General features: G+C 37.1%; 1 protein-coding gene across 12 annotated transcripts in view; it reads left to right on the plus strand.

Annotated features, from left to right (window-relative positions):
- The window catches only part of Picalm (phosphatidylinositol binding clathrin assembly protein), an 84,380-nt gene that overhangs the window by 55,208 nt on the left and 6,000 nt on the right, over positions 1–23,172 (plus strand). For 2 of the 12 annotated variants that reach the window (XM_057755891.1, XM_057755898.1), the window contains exons 13-20: positions 5,957–6,106; positions 10,775–10,882; positions 13,058–13,189; positions 13,274–13,304; positions 13,450–13,549; positions 15,937–15,960; positions 17,435–17,494; positions 18,514–18,618. In XM_057755891.1, coding sequence (XP_057611874.1) covers positions 5,957–6,106; positions 10,775–10,882; positions 13,058–13,189; positions 13,274–13,304; positions 13,450–13,549; positions 15,937–15,960; positions 17,435–17,494; positions 18,514–18,618 — 710 coding nt within the window. The remainder of the gene's footprint in view (positions 1–5,956; positions 6,107–10,774; positions 10,883–13,057; positions 13,190–13,273; positions 13,305–13,449; positions 13,550–15,936; positions 15,961–17,434; positions 17,495–18,513; positions 18,619–23,172) is intronic. The other 10 variants (XM_057755893.1, XM_057755892.1, XM_057755896.1 and 7 more) reach the window with 10 other exon arrangements.

Here is a 23,172-nt window from a genome sequence, read left to right on the forward strand (position 1 = left end):
AAGCTTTCATTCTGTGTAAATGCTGTGTAGGCTTCTGCCTCTCCATTAAGTAGCAGAGGTTTTGATTGTACTTGGTATGTGGGAACTTGAGAAATACTAAGATGATGGCAGTAGACTAATTTTTATCTCCTAAAGACAGTTTATTATTATGTATGAAGTATTAGAATTCATAGCTAATTACTAAATAAGGTTTAGGGAGGATGAAGTAAAATATAAGAGGAATGACCATTTTTTAAAGATCAGCCCTTCATTGTGAATTTTAAATATACAGTAATTACCACTTTTGGTGTAGAAAAACATTTCGTGGTGGATAAAATCCTTACTTTTGTGTATCTAGATGGTAAAGTTTTAGTAAAACTCAGATTGTGTTATCAGCCAGCGAAGTATGTTGTAACCAGGTATCTCATGGTAATTCTTGTCCTTTCTAATTAATTATATTTAATTAAATTAATTAATTGTGTTTTAAATGTTTCTTTAACTTAGACTTGTAAAATAATAGCAATGTTTGCTGCCCTTGAGTGGGTTTTTGGTTCCATCATCTTGAAAGCAAAGTGGTGACTATTTGTGTCTCACAGCTCAGTGAGGTGCCTGCTTTGCAGGTTATCTCCATGGGATGGTCTTGTATGTATGGATGTGTGTGTGTGTGCATATTATTCTATAAATAGTCATCAAAATTATTAGAAAGAAAAAGATTTTTTTAGGAAGACTGATGCTAAGTAGAAAATTATAAAATATTAAAATTTGTATTGGCTTTCATGTAACATTTGAAGGTATTAAATTTTACAGCATGTAAGATTTTCATATTTAATCATTTGAATTAAAAATACAGTTTCTATGCTGCTTTTTATCCATTCTTTTTATCCTCTACTTCCCCTCCAATGCCTGCCCTCCTCTTTTTGTGGTGTAGGACCGAATATTGAACCCAGGGCTTGCCCACACTAGACAGGTGATCTGGCATTGAACTATATCAACAGCCCTAAGACACTGTTTAATATATTAGAATATAAACTCTGTGAAGGCGAGGATTATCTACCATTAACTAGGAGAGCATTGGTGGTGGTGATTGTTTGGGGGCAGTAGCATGTGTACCACAGTGCACATGTGGAGGTGGGAGAATGACTTGGTGGAGGTACTTACCTCCATCTACCTTGTCCAGCTCACGTCTTGTCTCTGAGCCGTGTTTTCACACTGTAGCCCAGGCTGGTCTCAATCCCTCTGCCTCAGCTTCCAAGTGTTAAGATAGTAGGGATGAAACCACCACACCCAGCCCTAGAGTACGTCTTGTTATATGTAGATATAAATAAATTAGTATAAGAAATACTCTGTTGAATAAGGGGACATTTTCTCTTCAGTGTAGGTTGTAGAAAATTTGGTTTTAGACTAGTTTTGTGTAAGCATTAAGGTTAGTTTAATTTAGCAAAATCTTGAGATTTGAGAGTAATTTCTAAAGAAAGGTAATTTAATAAGTATATTAGAATTATTTTAGAATTAAACTAGACAGCAAATTAAATGTTAAGAACCGAGTTTCTTGGTGCTGGGGAAATAGCTCAGTGATTAAGAGTACATGCTGTTCTTGTAGAGGACCTAGTTCTATTCCCAGCACCATTTTGGGCAGACCACAGCTTGTGAAGGTCTAGCCTCCTTATATACTCCGATGCACATACCCAGTCACACGCATCAACACATTAAAATCTTAACTAAAATAAAAATAGAGTAGAAGGTGTCCTAACAGTCCATGAATTTGATACATTTTTGTATTTATGTTCTATTTAATCTCAGTTGTACTTTTTGGGGCTTAGGGTGGGGTGGGGGGAGGTCTCAATTTTGTCCTGGCTATCCTGGAATAAAGTAGACCAGGCTGGTCTCAAGCTCATAGGTACCTCCTGTCTCCACCACCCTCTAATCCTGTGCTAAGGGCACACCTCACCACTCCTAGCTCTCAGGTGCTGGAGAGATGGGTCGGAGTTAAAACCACTTGCTGTTCTACTGGGGTTCATATGTCATCTCACAAATGCCTGTAACTCCATTTCCAGAAATCTGATAGCCTTTTCTGGCCTCTACTGGCAGCAGGCATGCACATATATACTTACATGCAGCTAGAACACTCATACATATAAAATAGAAAATAAGCATATTTTTTAAATGTTAGCATTATTAGCAAGACCATTAAATAATTTTGACTTCTTCCCTTTATTTTTAATGTTTTAATAGTTAATTAGCCTTTTTGTTTTACCATTTTTTTAGGCAGGGTTTCTTCTGTGTAACTTTGGAGCCTGTTCTGGAACTTGTTCTGTAGACCAGATTGGCCTTGAACTTACAGAGATCCGCCTGCCTCTGCCTCCCCAGTGCTGGGATTAAAGGCATGTGCCTTCACCTTCTGGCTTGTTTTTTTTTTTTGTTTTTTTTTTTAATAATTACTCGTTTCCTGTAAGTCCTGCTTCCATGAGTAGAAGCTAAGACCAGGGGAAAAGAGAGAACAGACTAGCTGGTGCGGGAAGGGGACATCTCTATAACATTCCATTTCCACATAGAACTAAAGAGATAAGCACAGAGTCTCTCTTACAGCGAGATGTTAATTTTCTCTTAATTTTATTTTAATGTTATATATAGTAAGGAGGTTGCTTGTTTGGTTCCCGGCCGCCTGGCTAGCTTAGACCCAAAATAATCACACAGAAACTGTATTAATTAAATCACTGCTTGGCCCATTAGCTCTAGCTTCTTAATGGCTGACTCTTACATATTAATTTAACCCATTTCTATTAATCTGTATATTGCTGCATGGCAGTGGCTTACCGGCAAAGTTTCGGCATGTCTGACTCTGGTGGCGGATCCATGGCTTCAATCTAACTCTGCCTTCCTCCTCCCATGCTATAGGCCAAGGCAGCTTCTTTATCCATTAAATAATAAAGGTAACATGTAGACAGAAGGACCTCCCACACCAATTGTATTTGCTCATTGAGATTGATCTGTGTGTGTGTGCGCGCGCGTGCATGAGTGCAGAAGGCAGATGGTAACTTTTGGGAGTCAGTTTTCTTTTCCATCATGTAGATCCCAGGGAACAGTCTCAGGTTGACAGGCTTGATGGCGAGTGCCTTTATATGCTGAGCCATCTTGCCAGACCTTCTTTATTTTAAATAAAGAAGCTGGAAAGTTGTTTTCCTAAACAGACTCAAATTATAGGTTAATATATTCAACATTGCAAAGTAATGGAACTATTAAATTCCTTTTGAGTACATCATGTACAGTAACTTGAACAATGACAATATCTGCCTAATATTTGCCTGTGGGACTGCATCTGCTCCCATCAGTTGCTGGATGAAGTCTCTCTGGTTCTTTGATGAGGATTCTGCTAGAACTCTGGCCCCAGAACACTCTGCCAGCAGGGCAAGATGTAGGTCGAAGGTTTTATGCTGGGTTGAATCTTTCAAAATTTTAAGAGTGCTAGGGAGATCACTCAACGAATGGTTCAAGTATTTGCTACTGTTCAAGACAGAGGACTAGTTTGGGTCCTTAGAACTTACGTAAATGCCAGGTGGGTATGGTGACCTATAGGTTATTCCAAATTTCAGATGCTAACTGGAAGCAAGATCTTATGAGCAAGCTTGCTAGATATATGAGCCTGAATTGGCAAGTTCTGACTTCCTTTGAGTTCCTCAGTAAATAAGGTTAGAGAAAGAAATTGAGGAAAGCTACAGGTGTCTGCTTCAGGTCTCTATAGCCATACCCACACAGAGGCAAAAATATCTGCTCTCACAAGTACACTGCAAATACTCAAGAGAGAAAAAGTTTTGAAATTTGTCAGTCTGGGAGCTAGTTTAAGTTGGAATAGCTTGAATATCACTATTATACTTAATAATTGTGCTTATTATTTTTGTCTGCTAATTAACCCTGTCTAGATTAATTGTAGGATTTGTCAAATAGAATAGAAGCTGGATTTACTTATTGTTTGATTGGTCTGCTATGAATGTGTTGTACATTGTTTGCATTTCTTTGTTATTTGCTCAGCAAAATAAAATGCACTTTAAAACTCTACATTATTGAATATTTTCAAAGTATACTTCCAACTCCACTAGTCAACTTTAAACTCAAATGTCCTTATTGTATGAGGAGCTACAGTGGATAGACAACATTGTTGTAAGTGCCCTTTGCTTACTTACCAAACCAGTGTCTTCTGATATGGTCATTGGGAATGAAAACCAGGCTGGGCTGGAGGGGTCTCAGCAAGATGGAGTCTGAGACAAATTTATTCCAAGCAATCAGACTTTTTATACACGTATCAAAATAGGATACAGTGACACTTGCTAGCCTGCAAGCCAGACAAGTATGTCTTAAGGCTAACGATCTGCCAAACTGATACATGCTCTCTGACTTCTAAGGAAGGGACACAGAGAAACAAAGGTAGGCTGAATGCTGAGGGCGTGCCTGATTTCTCAGGAACTGAAAGACACAGTGCCCCAGGAACCATGGCTATGATGCATTTTTCTCAAGGCCAACTCCATGATTCCCTGCAAAGTACATTTGGCTTCAGTACCAAAACCAACTTCTTATATATGTTTATTTCTGAATTATTTTTTCTTATTTTGTCTCCTTGCTGTTTCATTTTTCTTGTTTTTGTTTTTTACATTTATGAGGAAGATGTTAACATATCTTGAGTTTGAGTAGTTAATTAGTTTGAGTTTAGAAGTGATTTTCTTACAATGAATTGATATTCTATAAGAATACTTGCTTTCTAGGACATTACTTACAATAAAGAATTAAATTTTTTTAAAGATGCTTTAATTAATCCCATTAATTTGTTATTTTCTTGTGATTTTCCAGTTTTTAAGTAGTTACATTTAGGATTATTGAATGTTTGCCTTGAATTGATTGAGTAAAGAAAGTGTGCCTGTCAGAGTGAGCTAGCTGGTCCTTACAGTATAATTGACTATTGTTAGGTTATTGTTCATTTATGTAGTCGTAAAACTGGAAGAGGCTGGTGATTAAACATGTAGAATCATCATCTTGATTTTAGTTACTACAAATAAAAGTATGAGGGGCTGGAGAGATGGCTCAGTGGTTAAGAGCATTGCCTGCTCTTCCAAAAGTCATGAGTTCAATTCCCAGCAACCACATGGTGGCTCACAAGCATCTGTAATGAGGGTTGGTGCTCTCTTCTGGCCTGCAAACACACACACAAACAGAATATTGTATACATAATAAATAAATAAATAAACAAACAAACAAAAACAAAAAAAACAAATAAAAGTATGATGCTGTATGTTTGCTATCCTTTATGTTTTTTTCTTTTCTCCTTTAGTTAAACCTTTCAGTCTTGAGGGGCTTTCCTCACTAGAACAACTGACTTGTGAATGAGGCATAAGAACAGGAAAAATGTAATTCAAGAGTAACTTTGGGTACAAAATTGAAGGAGAAAAAAGTCTGTTAGTTTTATGGTGGGAACATTTGTTACCCTGTAGGAAACCACTTCAAGACTTTTAGAGTTGTTCCCAGACAGCGGGACAGTCATCTCTTTGTCAGCAGGTCCCTCTCTCTCTCTCCTTAAATTTTTTCTTCCCTTTAATATTTCTGGCTGTTGAAGTATGTATTTCAATGATTTGAGTAAGCAGAGTAGTTGTGCCATCAAAACCAGTATACTCAGCCAGAGCAGGTGCAAGGTGAGTGGTATGGGAATATTTTTGTGCTTAGTCTCTTATTTAACTGTATGACTATTGGCTTTCTAATGTGGGAGAAGCAAGTCTAACGGTAATGGTCTGCTGCAGTAGTTAATGGTGACAGTTTCCCCCTAAGGATTTCTGTATGGTAAATGCAATTCTTTCATGTTAGTGATGAAATGTATTTGTGAGTAAAATTAATAATAATATAACTACTACTTTTCACTTTGCATCTTTCAACTAATCACAATACTAATTTATTTGCTTCCTTTCTTCATTTTGCTGTAATTCACTTGGACGCACAGATCCTTTCTCTGCTACCCTAGATGCTGTTGATGATGCCATTCCAAGCTTAAATCCTTTCCTCACAAAAAGTAGTGGTGATGTTCACCTTCCCATTTCTTCAGATGTATCCACTTTTACTACTAGGACACCTACTCATGAAATGTTTGTTGGTAAAGTACCATTTAACCTTCTCTTCCCAATTCATGTTTGTACTAAGTTTTTTACTTATGTGCTGATTACTTTTATAGTGCTACAATAATTACTTTGGATTTTAACATCAAATTTTAAAATAACTGGAGTGATAATGTATGTAGTTAAGATTCTTAAATTGATTGCTGAAATACTCCTAGTTGTATTTAATGCAGATTTCAGAAAACAGATTCCTTTAATTCTGAGTGTTCTTGGTTTCGTTGTCGGCTGTAGTATGGCACTTCAGCTACTAGTGTCTTGTGTCGTATTCTGTTTATAGTTCAGAGAGTTGATTTAAAAGTAACATCTAAATTTGCATGTATACTTAGGTTTTTTACCTTTGTACACTGGAAGGAGAGCCGTTGTCATTCTTACCATTAAAGCTATTGCATATTATAAGTTCGTGTCGCCTTAAGTCGTTCATTTCCTTAGTCCCCTTCATAAGTCTTTACTTCAACACTTGTCTGAAGACAAAGGGAAAAGTGAAAAGTACGTATTCCATTTTAGCTAATAAATTAGAACAGCGACTTAACTAACCTGCCATTGCAATATTAAAAGTCAAAATTTTACATGAGTTACAGAAAATAATGTTTCAGCATATTCTAAACTTGGTGGGGGGAGAAACAGCTAGAATCTTTGTGTAGGACTCTTCTTTATCTGTAAAGTTAGGTATTCAAAGATAGGTTAGAATTGGCTGAAAAGGGAGTTGAAAGGGTTTTTTTGTTGTTCTTTTTTAAGTTGATATAGTGGCTTTTATTAATCTTTTTAATGGAGTACTCAGCCTTGTATTCTTTCAAAAATTGCATTTTAGTAAGCTTTAAGTTGAATACCTCTATCCCCATTCCTTCCTTTCCCTTTCGTCTTGAGTCCCTTGTTCTTGTGCCTTATTAGGATTTTTATTTTGACACCCAGACAGAACCTAATACTACACTTATACATCACGAACCTTCTGTTACCGTTTACTTACTTTATTGATTTATTTGTACAGGAGGGATTTCTTTTTTTTTTTTTTTTTTCCCTGTACAAGACAGGCCCTCACTGTGTAGCCCTGGCTGTCCTGGAAAACTCAGTATATAGACCAGACTGTCTTTGAACTCAACGAGATCTGCTTTCCTCCCTAGTACTGGGATTAAAAGCATATCCTACCACACCTGGCTGAATTTTTATAAACCTGTTAGGAATAAATAGACCCACTTCCCACCCTGCCCTCTGCCCCCAATGATACTAGAGATGAAACTAGGAGCTTGGGCACTCTCAGCAAGCTCTCCTACTGAGCCATATCCCAGCCCTTGCTTGCTTTTGAGGATGTGTTCCTCCCCGTCTTTTTTAAGCACATCATGATTTTGTAAATAGATGCCTATTATGCTCTAGTCTATACTCATGACTTCAACATCTTCATAAGAGTTTATTATTATATTAGTAACTTGTATAATGTAAAGCAGCTGTTTTCCTTTGATATTCTCTCTCTCTCTCTCTCTCTCTCTCTCTCTCTCTCTCTCTCTCTCTCTCTCTCTCTCTCGACAGGGTTTCTCTGTGTGTAGCTTTGGAGCTTGTCCTCATACTTCATTTGTAGCCCAGACTGGACCCAAACTCACAGAGATTTGACTGCTTCTGCCTCCTGAGTTTTGGGTTTAAAGGAGTGCACTAATACTGTCTTTTTTTTTTTAATTCATGTGTATGTATATGTTGTACAACTGTATGTCGTGTATTTATGAGTGCCCTTGAAAGCCAGAAGAGATCATTGGATATCCTTGAGCTGGAGTTACAGGCAACAGTGAGCCCCTTGGTATGGGTGCTGGGAACTCTGGTCCTCTGGAAGAGCTGCAAATACTCTTGACTACTACCCAGTTATCCCTCCAGCCCCGCGAATGTGTTTTTGGCTAGTGCACTACTTTATTTTGAGAGTCCAGCTACTTTTGTGTGTTTATGCACACTACTTGATTCCCTTCATTTAAATTGTCATTAAAAGTATACCTACAACCCAGGAGTGGTTGGCCCTGGACTTTAATCCTCTAATGAGTGTGTATGAGTGTGGACATGTATTTGTGTGCGAGCACAGCACAGCTCAAATGTAGAAGTCTGAGGACAACTCATTGCAGTTGGTTTTCTCCTTCTACCCGGTGGGTCCTGGGAATTGAACTAAAGCTTGATGCATTTACCCACTGAACTATGTTGCTGGTCTGTGTTTAAAGATAGTTGGGCCAGGCATTGGTGGCACAAAGCCTTTTAATTCCAGTTTGGAATATTTTTCTGTCCCCAGTGCTTGTTGTTTTGTGCCTCAGTTCACTTATTATGTCCTTTTGAAATTTGCCCTAGATGCTTGTCTGTGGATCGGTGCTGACCAATGTCAGTTTTCACTGGGTCTTATGAAAGGCAAGAGTGGGCATGGCAATATGTTTATCTCAGACTGCTTGTTCATTCACTTTACTCCCTGCCTCCATTTTCTGTCAAAATGCACCTTTTGAAATAGCGCTGTTAGTTGGGCTTGTTGTTGTTTGCTTGCTCTTTGTTGAGGTAGGTTTCACAGTGTGGCCCAGATTGGCCTTGGATGCTTTCTGCTGTTAGTGTCTGAAGGGGTGTTGTTGTTGTTTCATTTTTTTTAACCTATGTGTGTGTGTGTTGGGGGACTGCAGGCCATTAATTTAATGGTTTTTATTGAAATAGTAAAGAAAAATTTTACCTCGTTTGTATGTATGTATACATGCATGCACAATGGTATACAGAAAAATGATTACCGTAGAAATATGTTGCTTCCCTATTTGCTATTATAAATTATTTGATGTTGTATTTTTTATCTATGTAGGATTTTTTTAACGAGATACATGTTTTGAATTACATTTTTCTTTTTGAATTTTCTTGTAGCTAATAATTTTACAAGTTCACAAATTACTCAAGGGACTTCGGAAGATGGCTCCCTTATAACAGGAAATAATAAAGTTATCCCTAGATTGCTGTAAAGGGTAGAAAACAGGGACATTATAGCAGGAGAAAATGGCAATTAGATGTAATGGCCTAGCTATAAACTGTTGATAAATATATAACCAAAAGATTAGTGGTCCTTTAGCGAAGTTTATTCCCAGAGCCCATGACATAGTCTTATGTCTTACAGTGTGGTAGTAACATGGACACATGCAAGCACAGACATGTTTTGCTCTTAAGCTATAATAAGAACTATTAAGCCCATGGACTATAAAAGCTTTGCATACGTTTAAGTGTCACTAAGTTACTAATCTAACCTTGTAAAATTGGGTGCTTCTTTGTGTTTACATGCTGACCTGATAGACTTTAGGAAGCAAGAGACCTTAGAAGCAAGCGACTACAGCCTCCTATAAAGCATAAGAATCTTGTTTCGTGATCCTTTCTAGACTATGTACCTGAATATATTTAGTGATTCAAAGCTCAATTCATGTGACAGACCCAATATTTTTAGATGGTTTTAATTCTTTTTAACTTCAAGAATTTTACACACTTAGCTTTAGGTAAACAACCTGAGAATTGAAACTTTATGAATGTTAACCCGGTATGGACAGGCTCAAAGCTCAGGCTTGGAGCTCTGCTATCATAGCACCCACTGCTTCATGATAGCACAAGAAAGAGTAAAGGTGTCTCATTTATGGGTTTGTATTTTAGACTAGTTTCAGGCTAGTTAGCCTGTTGGCTCACACACTTTGAGAGAGTGGGTGGGTATTGAAAAAATATAATTTTCTTTAATGTTCCGAAAACAGTTGGAACACAAACATTTGTGAAGTTGTAACTTTTAGAATCCCACCAGTTTGCAGATTTATTTTAAACCGTGTAACTTCTATGCCATTGATAGGCTCGGTATGTCAAAGGTGCTTTCTGCCAAGCAGTGTGACCTGGATTTGCATCCCAGCCTCACAGGCTGTAGGAAAGAACTAACTCTCAGAAGTTGTCTCGACTTCCACACATACACGGTGACAACACATGCCCACACGCATATATATACACAGGCAGACACTAATAAATACATGTAATAACAATTTTTTTAAAGTGTAACTGTTGAGAATAAAGTAGGGGAAAAAGTAGGTGAGAGAGATACAGGATACAGAAGGTCATAGGCAGAGAGAGGACCTTTGTATTCTGGATGAATTTAGGTTTTAAGAAATCAGAGCTGGGCAGTGGTGGAGCACACTTTTAATCCCAATACTCAGGAGGCAGAGACAGGCAAATCTCTGTGAGTTCAAGGTCAGCCTGATCTATAGAGTTCCAGGACAAGGTCCAAAGCTGCAGAGAAACTCTGTCTCGGAAAAAATATTATCAGATGCAAAATTAATATAAAAGACAAGCAAAGGTTTCCCTTCTGGACTGAAGTAAACTTATAATCCGATGCATGTTGCTCCTTCTTAGTTCCTTAGTGGGTGATGGAAATGTAGCTAGGTATGATGGCTCACACCTATAATCTTAACACTTGGGGGCTGAGGCAGGAGAATCACTTGGACTACAGTGTGGTACTAGTCTCGAAAGTGTGATGTATTGGAGAAAAAAAATTTATCTTCAAAAACTAGCTTTTTGTTTAAGGAATGTATTGCTTTCTCCATTCTATTACCATTATTAATATATGGTTACTGTATTTAACTATTAATATAGTTGGTAGAAAGCTGAGCGTTTTGCATTTTGCTTTTTCTTAGGATTCAGCCCTTCTCCAGTTGCACAGCCACACCCTTCAGCTGGCCTTAATGTTGACTTTGAGTCTGTGTTTGGAAATAAATCTACAAATGTTACGGTGGATTCTGGAGGTAAGGAAAACATTTTTTTTGTTTTATTTTTGCTGATTGCAAATATGCTAGTGTGTTAATGCATAGTCTTCATAGGAAACATACTGCTTTTAGCATTTATAGATTGGAGGAAATTGATCTTCTTCCCCAACCACTTACTTGATGGGAACTTCAAAGAATATTTTTCTTGGTAGCGTTTTAGAGTTTGGGAAAGTTTTTTGTTTTTGGTTTTGTTTTGTTTTTGTTGTTGTTGTTTTTGGTTTTTTGGTCCACAGCACAATTAGAGAAAACAGTTTCTTGTGTGTAAAGTGCTGTAACTTTTCAGTTATCACAATTTTTATTTAACTGAAATGAACAATGTTACCGTGTGAGATTGTTTCTGAAACTGAAGACAAGTTTCACTCTGTCTTCACTCTGTCATGTTTAGATAGTGTATATATAAGAAAGCTGAGTGTATTAAAGGTTGTGACTGCAGGGCTGATTGTCTACTCTAGGATGTGGCCAGTGCTTTATGCTTCGGATTATTGTGAAGTTTATACCATTCCCTATAAAACTTTAATGTTCTAATTTTATTCCTACAAGAACATAATCATTGACTTCAGTTAACAACTAAATTTTAACTTTAAAACATTGAAGTGTTTTTAGTTGTATAATGTATAATTAGTTATCCATAAAAATAAGAAGCAAGCGTATGTGTATGGAATTATTTAATGTGCATTTAATTTAGGCTTACAACTCTGTAACTCTGTATTTGAGGGTTCATTTGACTCTTCTTTTTTGAATTTGGTTCGTCTAGGAAAAGGGAATTGGAAACTAATAAGTTTTTTATTTTGGAAATCACTATCCTTGGTGACTTCCTGTTTTTAGGCTCTAGCATTCCTGGATCAGTCATGCTGCTGAGTACTGAAGTGGGCTGACTTGTTGGATTTTTTACCTTTTAACCCTTGGTGAAGAACCTTTATAGAGTTTTATTTTTGTTTTTAGGTGAATTTATGTAATTACATAGTTTTCTTGGATACAGTTTAGAGTCTTTTAATTATTTAAAATTAATAATTTTTATTTATTTGTAGGGTTTTTTGCCCGCTTGTCTCTGTATACACCATGTGCATGCAGGCTCACTTAGAGACCAGAAGAGGGCATTTGATCCTTTAGAACTGGAGTTACAGGCAATTATGAGCGCCACCATGTAGGTGCTGAGAATTAAGCCTAGGTCCTATGAAAGAGCAGCCAGTGTTCTTAATCACTGAGCCATCTCCCCAGCCCCTGACTTAGGTTTTTATATTCCCAAGTATATGAAGTGAAAAGTTCTCTAAAATATGCCTTCTTGGGCCTATGAGATAGCCCAGTGGTAAGGGCACTTGCTCTAAACCTTACAACCTGAGTTTCCATCTCCAGGATACACTTGGTGGAGAGAACCAACTCCTACAAGTTTTCTTCTGACTCATGTACGCATGCACACATGCACAATTAAAAAAAAAAAAAAACCTTTTTGTAAAAGGGTTTGTTATAGCTGGGCATGGTGGCATATGCCTTTAATCCTACCACTTGGAAGGCAGAGATTGGATCTTCTGTAAATTGAATGTCAGCTTGATCTCATCTACATAGAAGTTTGGGCCCAATCAGAGCTGCACAAGTGAGGACCTGTCTTATTTTTTTTTCTTAATTTTTTGAAGTTAAAAGATTAATTTTATAATTGCATATGTGGAGGAGGCAGATGTATGCACTTGAGTACAGGTTCCTGTAGAGGCTAGAGACATTGGCTCTCCTGGGCTCAAATTACAGGTGCTTGCGAGCTACCTGATATGGGTACTACTAACTTTTCAGCCATTTCTTCAGCTCCAGTATAAAAGAGGTTTAAAAATATTCTTTCTCAACATAAAAGGGACTTTAGGTTTGAGTGTTCAGAAAATTTTTGCTGGGATAGGGAGAGATTTACATCCTTTCTCCCTCCCTTTTATAACTGTTTTTTAAAATCATTCCCTTTAACCTCGATACAATTTTGTCATTAGATTACACTAATTATTTCTGTTAAAGTTTGCTTGAAGATGGCAGATTTCTCCTCTCTCCACGTGAGGGCATTTCCCGTGTTCTGGGAAAACTTGCTGTGAGTAAGCCAACAGAAAGGGGAGAGAAGTCCGCTAGAAAGCTGCAGTGAAGTTCCTTACGCGTCCCATTTCGTCTGTTTGTAACTTTAAGGCTTTGATGAACTAGGTGGACTCCTCAAACCAACAGTGGCCTCTCAGAACCAGACTCTTCCTATTGCCAAACTTCCACCAAACAAGTTAGTATCTGATGACTTGGACTCATCTTTAGCCAACCTTGTGGGCAGTAAGTAGTCCTTTGATTCTTCAGTCACCTTGAGCTTGTTTAGTAAAATGGTTCTAGTTCTTAAATCCTTTTCTCTTTTCCCAGATCTTGGCATTGGAAATGGAACCACTAAGAAGTGAGTGTCTTGTTCGTATTATTTAAATATCATGTAGAAGCTGATGTGATTTTCACTTCAGAAGTGTGTATAGAGATGTCAGTTTGGTGCTTTTAATGTTCAGTGTGTCCATATAGAAACATTGTGTGTCTATGTTTATTTAAAGTGATGTAAGTTGGAGTCAACCAGGTGAAAAGAAGTTGACAGGAGGATCTAACTGGCAACCAAAGGTTGCACCAACAACTGCTTGGAATGCTGCAACAATGGTGAGTTGGGGAAGCTTCTGATTCTAATACATGGATATTTAACTACAGTGTGTAACAAAAAGTAACGTGATAGACATAAATGGAAAGATTATTACTGCGTTTATTAAGTACTTCATTTTTTTTTCTCTTTAAAGCTGGTTGACTATCTTTGTCGGGCACATTTTAATACCTAACATGTATTTAAAGATTATTCCAGGCTAGACATTGTTTTAATAAGTAATGTGTGGTTGTGATAGGAGCTAGTGTTTTCTCACACGTTGTAGACTAGGGTGTATGCACAGTCCCTAAAACATACAGCAGCAGTACAAAGTTCTTAAGTAATGGATTCATTCTTAGCATGTGACCTCAAAGCTACAGGCAGGATACACTGTATTGTCACTCTAAATTTATTATATATTGTCTAGGATCTAAAGTCCTTACATCCTTCGAACCTCACCGTGGGTAAACAGATTGTTTTCTTGGGTTTTGTTAGTTTTATATAGTTTATGGAGTTGATTGTCATTATTTGTAGCCATTTAACATTTGATTGAATTTACCCTGGTCAATGAATTAGTGAACACTGAACCAATTTCACATCTTATAAAGCCTCATTCTAAGCCAGACATACTTGTATATGGCCTATAATCCCAACACTTGGAAGCAGAACATCTAGTTTATTCCATATTACTGGGGAATGAACAGTATTTTATGTTCAGTATTTTATGCCTCTGTACATGTGCATGAATAACTTGGGAAGTGCTGTGAATATTGAACTTGGAAATTATAAAGTTTGCTAACAGAGGTTCTATTGATGTTTTTAATTACTATAAGACATAGTAGGCCCAGAATAACTTGTGGCTATTTTCCTGTCTTTGGCCTGTTTTATCTTAATCTACCACGTCTCCTCTCCCTCTGCCCGAGAAATTCATACCCTTTCTGTTGAAACATTTGAAATATGGTTTTTCTTTGAGTGGTATGAAGACAGGGTTTTGATTACTTAGGTGCTATATCTTATAGCCTCCCTAATTGCTGTTAGAACCATTGTGCTTAATATAGCAGCTTTCTTGTCATTAAGTCCCTTGTAGGACATTGCCTTGTTTACCTTGGATTGCTTATGTGTTAAAACTGTAGGCTAGGTTAAATCGTTAATAGCTTTAGACCTTATAAAATGAAAATATTTGAGTTTAACTTCATTTTATTTTGTTGTTTTTCAAGGAGGCAGGTGTGAGTATGGAAAGTTTTGTTATAGAACCCAGACTGTCTCTGAATTTACTAAGTGTTCAGATCAGCTTCATAGGCACCATTCTTCTCCACAGCTTTCCAAGTGCTGGAGTCACAGGTGTCTAACACCATGTCTGCTTCATAGTCTAGGTTTTACATACAAACACAAGCATCTGAACATGACTTACAGTAAGTGTATCCTAAGAGTGTAGTGTTCTCATGAGAGTTGGAGTACATATATCAGTTGGAAGTACAATGTTGTCTGTGCTTTTTAAAATCTCCAAATGGAAAGCACTTAAAGCTGATTTAAATTGAACTTGATTGTGAATCCAGCATTTTCCATTATAACATGCCTCAGTGACTAGAACTGGTAGGAGTGTTAGTTCAGTGGCTTCATGGCTGCAGATGGGTGTGTGCAGCGCTGTGAGTACAACAGCTAATATCAAAGCACAGTGCTGTTTGCTTATTTAATGTCATTATTAATCTTTATGGGATACTGAAAGCGTAGGCTAGCATTTACCCAATATTGACTTATAGAATGTAATAAATAAACACCTATCCCTTTACCATTTGTATGTAAGTTGACAATATAACAGTGTGTCGTATATTGTAGTGTGTGTCATCTCTTAAGATATTTGTGTGTATTTTATAGTTTGGTGTTTTTTTTTTTTTTTTTATGGCTAACATGTGAGGCCTGTGATTCACTAAGAGTAAACTGCTGCTTATGGTTTTTCTTTACATTTCTAACCTTTTAATTAATTCTTTAAACACTGTCAAGGTTTTTAATTTTTAATTTCAGGCAAATTCACTTATTTTGTTAAAATATTTGTTATACCCCAAGCTGTTTTCATTGGTAACCCCCACCCTGATGGTAGATTAATGACGTCATCCTATTTGAGGATGCACTTGAATTTTTTGTTCAGGCATCACTGATATATTTTATGTTTTAATAACATTTGTAAGTACTAAACCATTGTGTCTATATAGGGAGGTAGCTAAACATGTTTTCCTTGTCAACCTTGATAGTGTTTGATAATAAATGTTCTTTTTAGAAATATAGATACCCGGAATTTTAGGTAGTGAATGTACATGTAAACTAAAATGCTCTCTGTGTATTTTGTTGTGTAAGTACTTGCTCTAATCCAGTGTTATTGCATTATGTAATTGTTCTCCCTGGGGAAAAGCAGAATGGCATGCATTTTCCACAATACGTAAGTGACCAAAACCTAGCCCTTCTTCTTCTTCCTTTTTTTTTTTTTTTTTTTTTTGGCAATAAATTGGCATGCTATTAACCACCGCTGCAGCAGGCTCTCATAACCTTCCAGCTAGTCCTTGTTTTCACATCAGATTTTCAGTGTGCCAGAAATTCTTCCTAGCATCTACTGATTTTTCATGGGTGTGTTGCAGAATTGATTCTGATGGTGGCATGGGAAATACCAATTTTTCTTTCTTGCTTAATATTCTGCCATTTGCTGCCAGATGGCTGGGTGTCTGTGTGTGTATCTGTGCTGCCACCATGCACTTGATGACTTTTGAATGAAGGGAAATGTTGATTGTGTAATGTTTGAAATAACAATTGCATGTAATCTTACAGGCTTCTGCTGTACTTGGCAGTTTGTCTTACTGCTCTTATAGATCTTGGTTTTGAAGTGCGGAGAGACCAATATGCCCTACATGCTCACCTAAATACTAAACTTCACTTGTTAGTGTTATTTTTAAAGTTATGCTTCATTTAACTTCATGCATATGTTCAAATTGCTGTATAATTTCATGTTTTAACCGTGTTATTGGTCTTTCACCTGTGCTCAGTTTTAGTCTTTTATGAGAGAGGTATGCAGGGAATATTGTTAAGACAGCCATATCTAAAACAATTTGTTTCTAGATTGTATGTTTACAAATCATCAGTTAAAGTAGAACAAGAAGACCTCATTTAATACGTACTTAGAACTTGAATTCCTTCTATGTAATTGAAAGTTTTAGGATAAGTTAGGAAGCTAGCATACAGCTACTTATATGAAAATTGTGATTCTAGGGAGAGTCTACTCAGAGGCACTTTGAAATCTTCCTATGGTTTTGACAACCATGAGCAAGATCCTTGGAAACTAATTTTTTGAACATCATTATACTAATTGATGTGGAATCTTTATGATTTTTTTTCCTTCCAGTACTAAAGGAAATACACCATCCATATTATATTTTTTTTGATAAACATTTTAATGTTACTCTTTGTTTATTTTACTTTTTGAGACAGGGTATGTAGTTCTAGCTGTTCTGGAACCCAGTTTTTATAAGAATGATAGACTTAAAATTCTGGATATTTTTAAATACCTGGCGACTTTTTTATTTGTTTGCTTATCTTGATGCAGCTGGGGATAGAATCCAGGGTCTCAAACAGAGCAGGCAAGTGCTCTGTGGAAAGGTCTTTGAAATCTGTAAAGGATGCTGTGAGCTTAGACTACTGTTGAGTCTAAGTTTAAGTGGTTTTTTTCTAATAGTTCTGCTTTTCTGCTAATTTTGAGATTTTATTTCTCATTGAGTATTAATTGACAATTTCCAGTAATCACAAGTGTTACATACTCATAGCTGTCTTAGCAATTTGTCTTAAATAGAAATCTGACAATCCTTTAAACTCGTGACATCCAGGAATTAACATTTCCTTGTTTACTTTCTCTTTTGCCATATCAGGCACCCCCTGTAATGGCCTATCCTGCTACCACACCAACAGGCATGATGGGATATGGGATTGTAAGTATGTTTTTAAATAAAAGTTTTGGACAATAGAGTAATTTATTTCTAACATTAGTTTATTTATAGTAGTTTATTACAACCTTAGTTGTTTTTTAAGTGCCCTGTATATGCTACTAGATCAAGAACCTAGCAACGATTCATAAGTATGTTTTAAGAATAGTTGTTGTAAAATGGGTATTGTTGATTAGTGTATCCAGTATTGACCACTTATTTTCACCCTTGTAGCTTTGCTGTGCATGTTGCCTTTCATTGCAAATTCACTTAGATGTTAGTGTTTACTCTAAGCTATTTTGGTGTGATTAGTGAAATGATACCACTTAATACAGTAGAATTGCATAGGGTACATTAGTGTGCTATAGGCCAGGAGGATTTTCCACTGACAGTGATTGTTGTGGTACAAAACCAGTCTTTGAATCATTTACCATCCTCATAATCTATATTCTGTTACCCTTAGTGACATGAGGTTAACCTCTGGCCTCCACGTGTGTACTTGTACCTATACATACATGGACATGTGCGCACACCTGCATGTATGCACAAACACATAAAGTCAGTCATTATTTATGATCATTTGCATATGGCATAAAACTTGATTTGATATGCAAAGGCAATTGGCATGCTCTGAAGTATATTAATATTTCGATATAGAGCCTACAGTTTTCTCTGTATATAGACCTAGAGAAATCTGGGTACTTGAAGCTTTTTCCTCAACCATCTCCTCCCTTCCTCTTCCTCCTCGTTTCGTCTTTTCTGTCAGAATATTTCTTTGTTATACTACAATAAAGCTTAAGTTTGACAAATCCATTGGATAGAAAAGGTTAGGCTTTATTTGGTATATTTTAAGGCTATATGAAAGTAGTGCTCAGAAATTTGTAGATACCGGTCTTCCTTGCATGCAGTCAAAGCAGAGAGGTAGCGTTCATCTCTTATTCCTACTAGTCCTCTTGTTTACTTCTTCCACAGTAATGAATATGTGACCCAGCATTTCTTAACTTAATATTATTCTATTTTTTCAGCCTCCTCAGATGGGAACTGTGCCTGTAATGACACAACCAACCTTAATATACAGCCAGCCTGTCATGAGACCACCAAACCCCTTTGGCCCTGTATCAGGAGCACAGGTATTAGTGATGCGCATAACTGTTGTGTGTGTTGATTTGGAAGGGCTCTGTAACACTAATCAGACTTTCCCTTTTGTCATGGATATTACTTGCTTTATAGCTGCCTGATGCAAGAACTTTTTAGAATATTGATTAACTGTAAGAAAGTTGTGAGTAGATTACAAGTATTGTAGGTGAGAACTTCCTATAACAAGTATTGTAGGTGAGAACTTCCTATAACAAGTATTGTAGGTGAGAATTTCCTATAACTTCATGCTTGTTTCTTTGTGATTCTTGACATTTAGACCCTCAAACCCATCGCCACAGAATATTAGCCAAATCCCATGGCTTGGGATTTGCTGTATGTGTTGCTCTTGGGATGTTTGCAGACTCTTAGAAAGCCTACATAAAAACTGTCTGTTACTTTTTTTTCCCACTAAGTGACTTTTTGTCACTAAAGCAAACCAAAAAAGTAGGGAAGAATCCCTGGAAAGGCTGTGCTAAGTTAGAATCTGTAAAGGAGAGACTTAGAAGAATCCCTGGCAAGGCTGTGCTAAGTTAGAATCTTTAAAGGAGAGACTTAGAAGCATTTGTAAATGCTTCTAATGCCCTCCCTGTTCCTGACGATTACTCTAAGTGTCTTCTTAATTTTATCTTTTCGGGGAGGGGGTTGGGGACACATTAGAGCAGTCTGGATTCTACTATTGCGAAGCTATGAGATAAGCACCTTATGAAGTGGAGGGTAGCTTATCCTTATGTGTGGCTCTGCTCACTACATAGAATTGTTAATGTACTCTTTGATTTCCTAAATGGCTTCCAGTGTCAGAAGGTTGGTAAACTGTAATTTTGAAGCTTATTGAAAGCAGAGTATTTGATAGTTTGTATTCCTTTTCTAATGCACATACTTATTAGTAGACTTATTAGGACCAACATTGTTATAAAGATGTGTCGAGTCTATTTGATAGACAGTGATGGATAGGAAACCATTTCATATTTAATCCCTTTTAGGTATTAAAATCATTGATCCATGTCCTCACATATGCTGAACATAAGCTCTGCTACTGAGCTGCATCCCAGCCAAGCTCCACCCCCTTCCCTTGGTTCATGTTCATCATTCCGTACCTTTAGAGGTTATCACCACTGCACTTAAAGAGGTGTGTGGCAATCTTTGTTTTGTGTCTAACATTTGCATTTTTCCGGTGTTTATGTGGAAAACGCTGAATCCTCATAGGTTTTTTTTTTTTCTCTTTCTATGTTTGTTCCTAAATCTTTTAATTATATCCTTTTGTACTTGAAATACATTTTACTGATGTTTTATATAAATTAGAATGCTCACAGCTGACCAGTAGTTTGTAAATTGTTTGCTGTGTGTAGGTATTATGTCACTTAAGAAGGAAGACAGTGTCCCTAGTAACTGGTAGTTGCTGTGGTAGGAACTAGCTCTTTAGTGAGTATTTACATGATAATGGTTTCAGAGGTTGTTGAAGCTTTTTGATGGTTGAAAAGGTTGTTGTGCTTGCTCTCTTCTCGTCACTTCTTTATGAGGAACTTGTGTTGGCTCAACCTTTGTTTAAGCACAAAATTGAAGGGGCGCTTAACTTTTAAAAACACGAATATTATTAAAGTTTTATAACTTTATATATAAAGGCTGTTTTTTTTCGAGTACTGCTTGTTTTGCTTAAGGGAGGATATGACTAAAAAAGGAGTAAAATGGCTTATGGGTTCTTGTCGTTTGCAGTAGACTACACAAGTCTGACACCAGTTAAGTGTCTAAAAGAAAGCAACGACACTTTGCTTTTAGGCGTTGTGAATCATTCATTCATTCATTCATTCACTTGTGTCTTGTACTAATCTTGGATATTGAATGGTTCTCAGCTGATTTGGTCAGCTGTATCTTTGTAAAGAAAGCTTTATGGACTTCCAGTAGTACTTTGTGTTCATTTATTTTTGTCTTTTTACTGTTATTCAGGACCATGAGAGAAATTGTTTTGGGAATTAGATTTAGTACCATAAATGAAAAGTTGCTTCTGTAGAGCCCTTATTATATACCGGTTAGTCATAAAATATTAGGAGTCCCATCTCTGACTTCTGTGGTTAATAAGACAAGTGCAAACAGAGTAAGGCCTTACTTCCTAGGCTTTCTTTTTAAAATTAGTTTCTTGTTTTATAGCCAACCTTGGGTGACCAAAGTTTTACAATGTCATCATAATGAACTTCAATAGCACTATCTATATAGAAAGCATGCAAATACATTGGTTTCCTAATGTGCGCTAGGAAAGTCCCTTTAAAAGGTCTGTATTCTCATTTAAAACTTACTATCTTATGTGTATGGGTGTTTTGCCTGCATGTCTATGCACCACATTCTTGCCTGGTGCTCAGAGATGTCAGATCCTCTGTAAATAGAGTTACACATAGTTGTGAGCTGCCATGCAGGTACTAGACTCTAACCTGGGTCCTCTGGAAGAGAGCAACCAGTGCTTTTAACCATTGAACCACTTCCAGCTCCAGTATTTTCATTTAAAGTTCTTCCTCTAAGTTAAGTATCTTGATAGATTTGAGATGACATAATAGGATTTTAAATTTAAGAACTGAAAAAGTAGCAGCCTTGGAGCCTCCAAGATGTGCATTAGTCTGTTAGCTTCCAAGGGCAGCCATAATGAAATATGGTAGGCTTCACGGCTCAGGACAGCAGCACTTTCGGAGGCTGGAGTCTGAAATGAAGCTGTCCTCATATGGCTTCCTCTAGAGGAAAACCTTTCCCTGCCACTTGTTGCTCATTGAAACAACCAAGAAGTGGGGTTATCTTTAGTAGAAAACTAATGGCGTGCAACACTGTATATTATATTCCCACGCAGATGGATTGGATATGCCGTTAGTGATCTGGCTGTGCTCTGAATACCCTGAAACAATTTACTGTTACTGAGATTAAGCTTCAAGGCTGGTATCTCTGGGATCCTGGAGTAGTACTGTCGTCTCTAAATATTCTTATCAACTGTAAGGGAATGTGTTTTATTAGTGTTACTGAGCAGAACACATAGGTTGAATAATGTACATAGAGCGAATGGAAATCCGTTTGAATTGTCAAGGTGCCAGCTGTAGCTAGAACTTTTTGGCAACGTAGTGGAGGGGTAGAGACTGTGAACACACAGCGTAAGGCAAACCCATCCTACAGTAATGAACCCATCGCTATATTATATAAGGATACAGCTCAGTGGGACACTTCCCTAGCACTCACAAGCTTTGCCTGGGTTTTATCTCTGGCACTGTGAAAGGAAGGAAGGGATGAGGAGACAGAGGGAATGGATGTAGTTATTATCACAGTGTGGGACTCTTTAAGAGGTTTTGGAGGCTGCAACTTTATGAGCTAGACAAATGATGTTATAGGACAGTGGGTTTATTATTATAGGAATGGGTTTGACTTAGGTGTGTTAATGGTCTCTGCCCTTCACATTCCCATGGGGTTTTTTGTTTGTTTTTTGTATTTGTTTGGTGTGTGTGTGATAGGTGAGAGAGGTGTCATAACATCCAAATAGTAACAAACACATACCCTTCATAATTCTATAGGTTGGGTCAATATATTTCTACATCAGTAAACATATTAGATGTTAAAATTAAAAATTTAAGTTGGTGAATTTTAAAATTAGAATTCTAATTTCCTTTTATCTGAATTTGGAGGTCATCTTATACAGAGTGTTTTTATTGACAACATTTTAATACATTTTAGAATGGTCATAATATATAAGTCAGTGCTAATCAGTAAACAAGAGAGCTAAAATAATGTTGCCCTCTCTGAGGACGCTAAAGGTGAGTGAATTAAGAGTCATAGCGTGAGCTTCTCTGAGCGAGAGAAGTGCTGCAGACTTAGCAGAGCGCCCAGAGCTGTGCAGATGCAGAGCTCTTGATGGGAGCCTTCTGTCAGCGCAGTTGAATGTTTGATGTAGGCGCTAGCGATGTTTGAATTACTGATGTATGTCAGGCAGTATACACCTTTGTGATAACCATAAACATCTGTGCAAAGTATTTGGGGTTAGGTATTCCAAACCCCATTTTATGAATGAGCCAGAATTCAGTTCAGTTAATCTTTCTATAAATTTCTGGTGAGTCATTTAAAGCCAAGAAACTACACCCAGTTTTCTTTTAAGTTCTTGTCTTTGTTTTATATACAAAGTCAGAGTGGGTCTATCTCATTGACACTATGCAGTCTTTGTAGTGACTGGAGAATTAAATGTAAAGCTGTGAGGAAGTTGTTTTCTTAGTTATATCTATTTTTGCTTTTGTTTGTTTTTGAGAAGGGGTATCTCACAGTAGCCTGCCCTGCTCTGGCCTAGAGTTCATTTTGTACCTTTGAACTTCTGATCTTCCTGCCTCTACCTTTGATTACAGGTCAGTGGCACCGAGCCCAGATTTTCCCTAAGAACTTTAGGTACGAAGCTGTTAATCTCTTAGAAATTTTGTTCTCATTAACTTTCTGTGGTGCTGGAGGTTGAACCCAGGCTCTCTTTCTGTCACTGTGTGTCCCAGACTGGCCTGGACATTAGGATCCTTGTGTGACTCTGAGTGAGTAGCTGAGTTTAT

This window comes from Chionomys nivalis, chromosome 23, assembly GCF_950005125.1.
Source record: "Chionomys nivalis chromosome 23, mChiNiv1.1, whole genome shotgun sequence".
NCBI classification, from domain to species: domain Eukaryota; kingdom Metazoa; phylum Chordata; class Mammalia; order Rodentia; family Cricetidae; genus Chionomys; species Chionomys nivalis.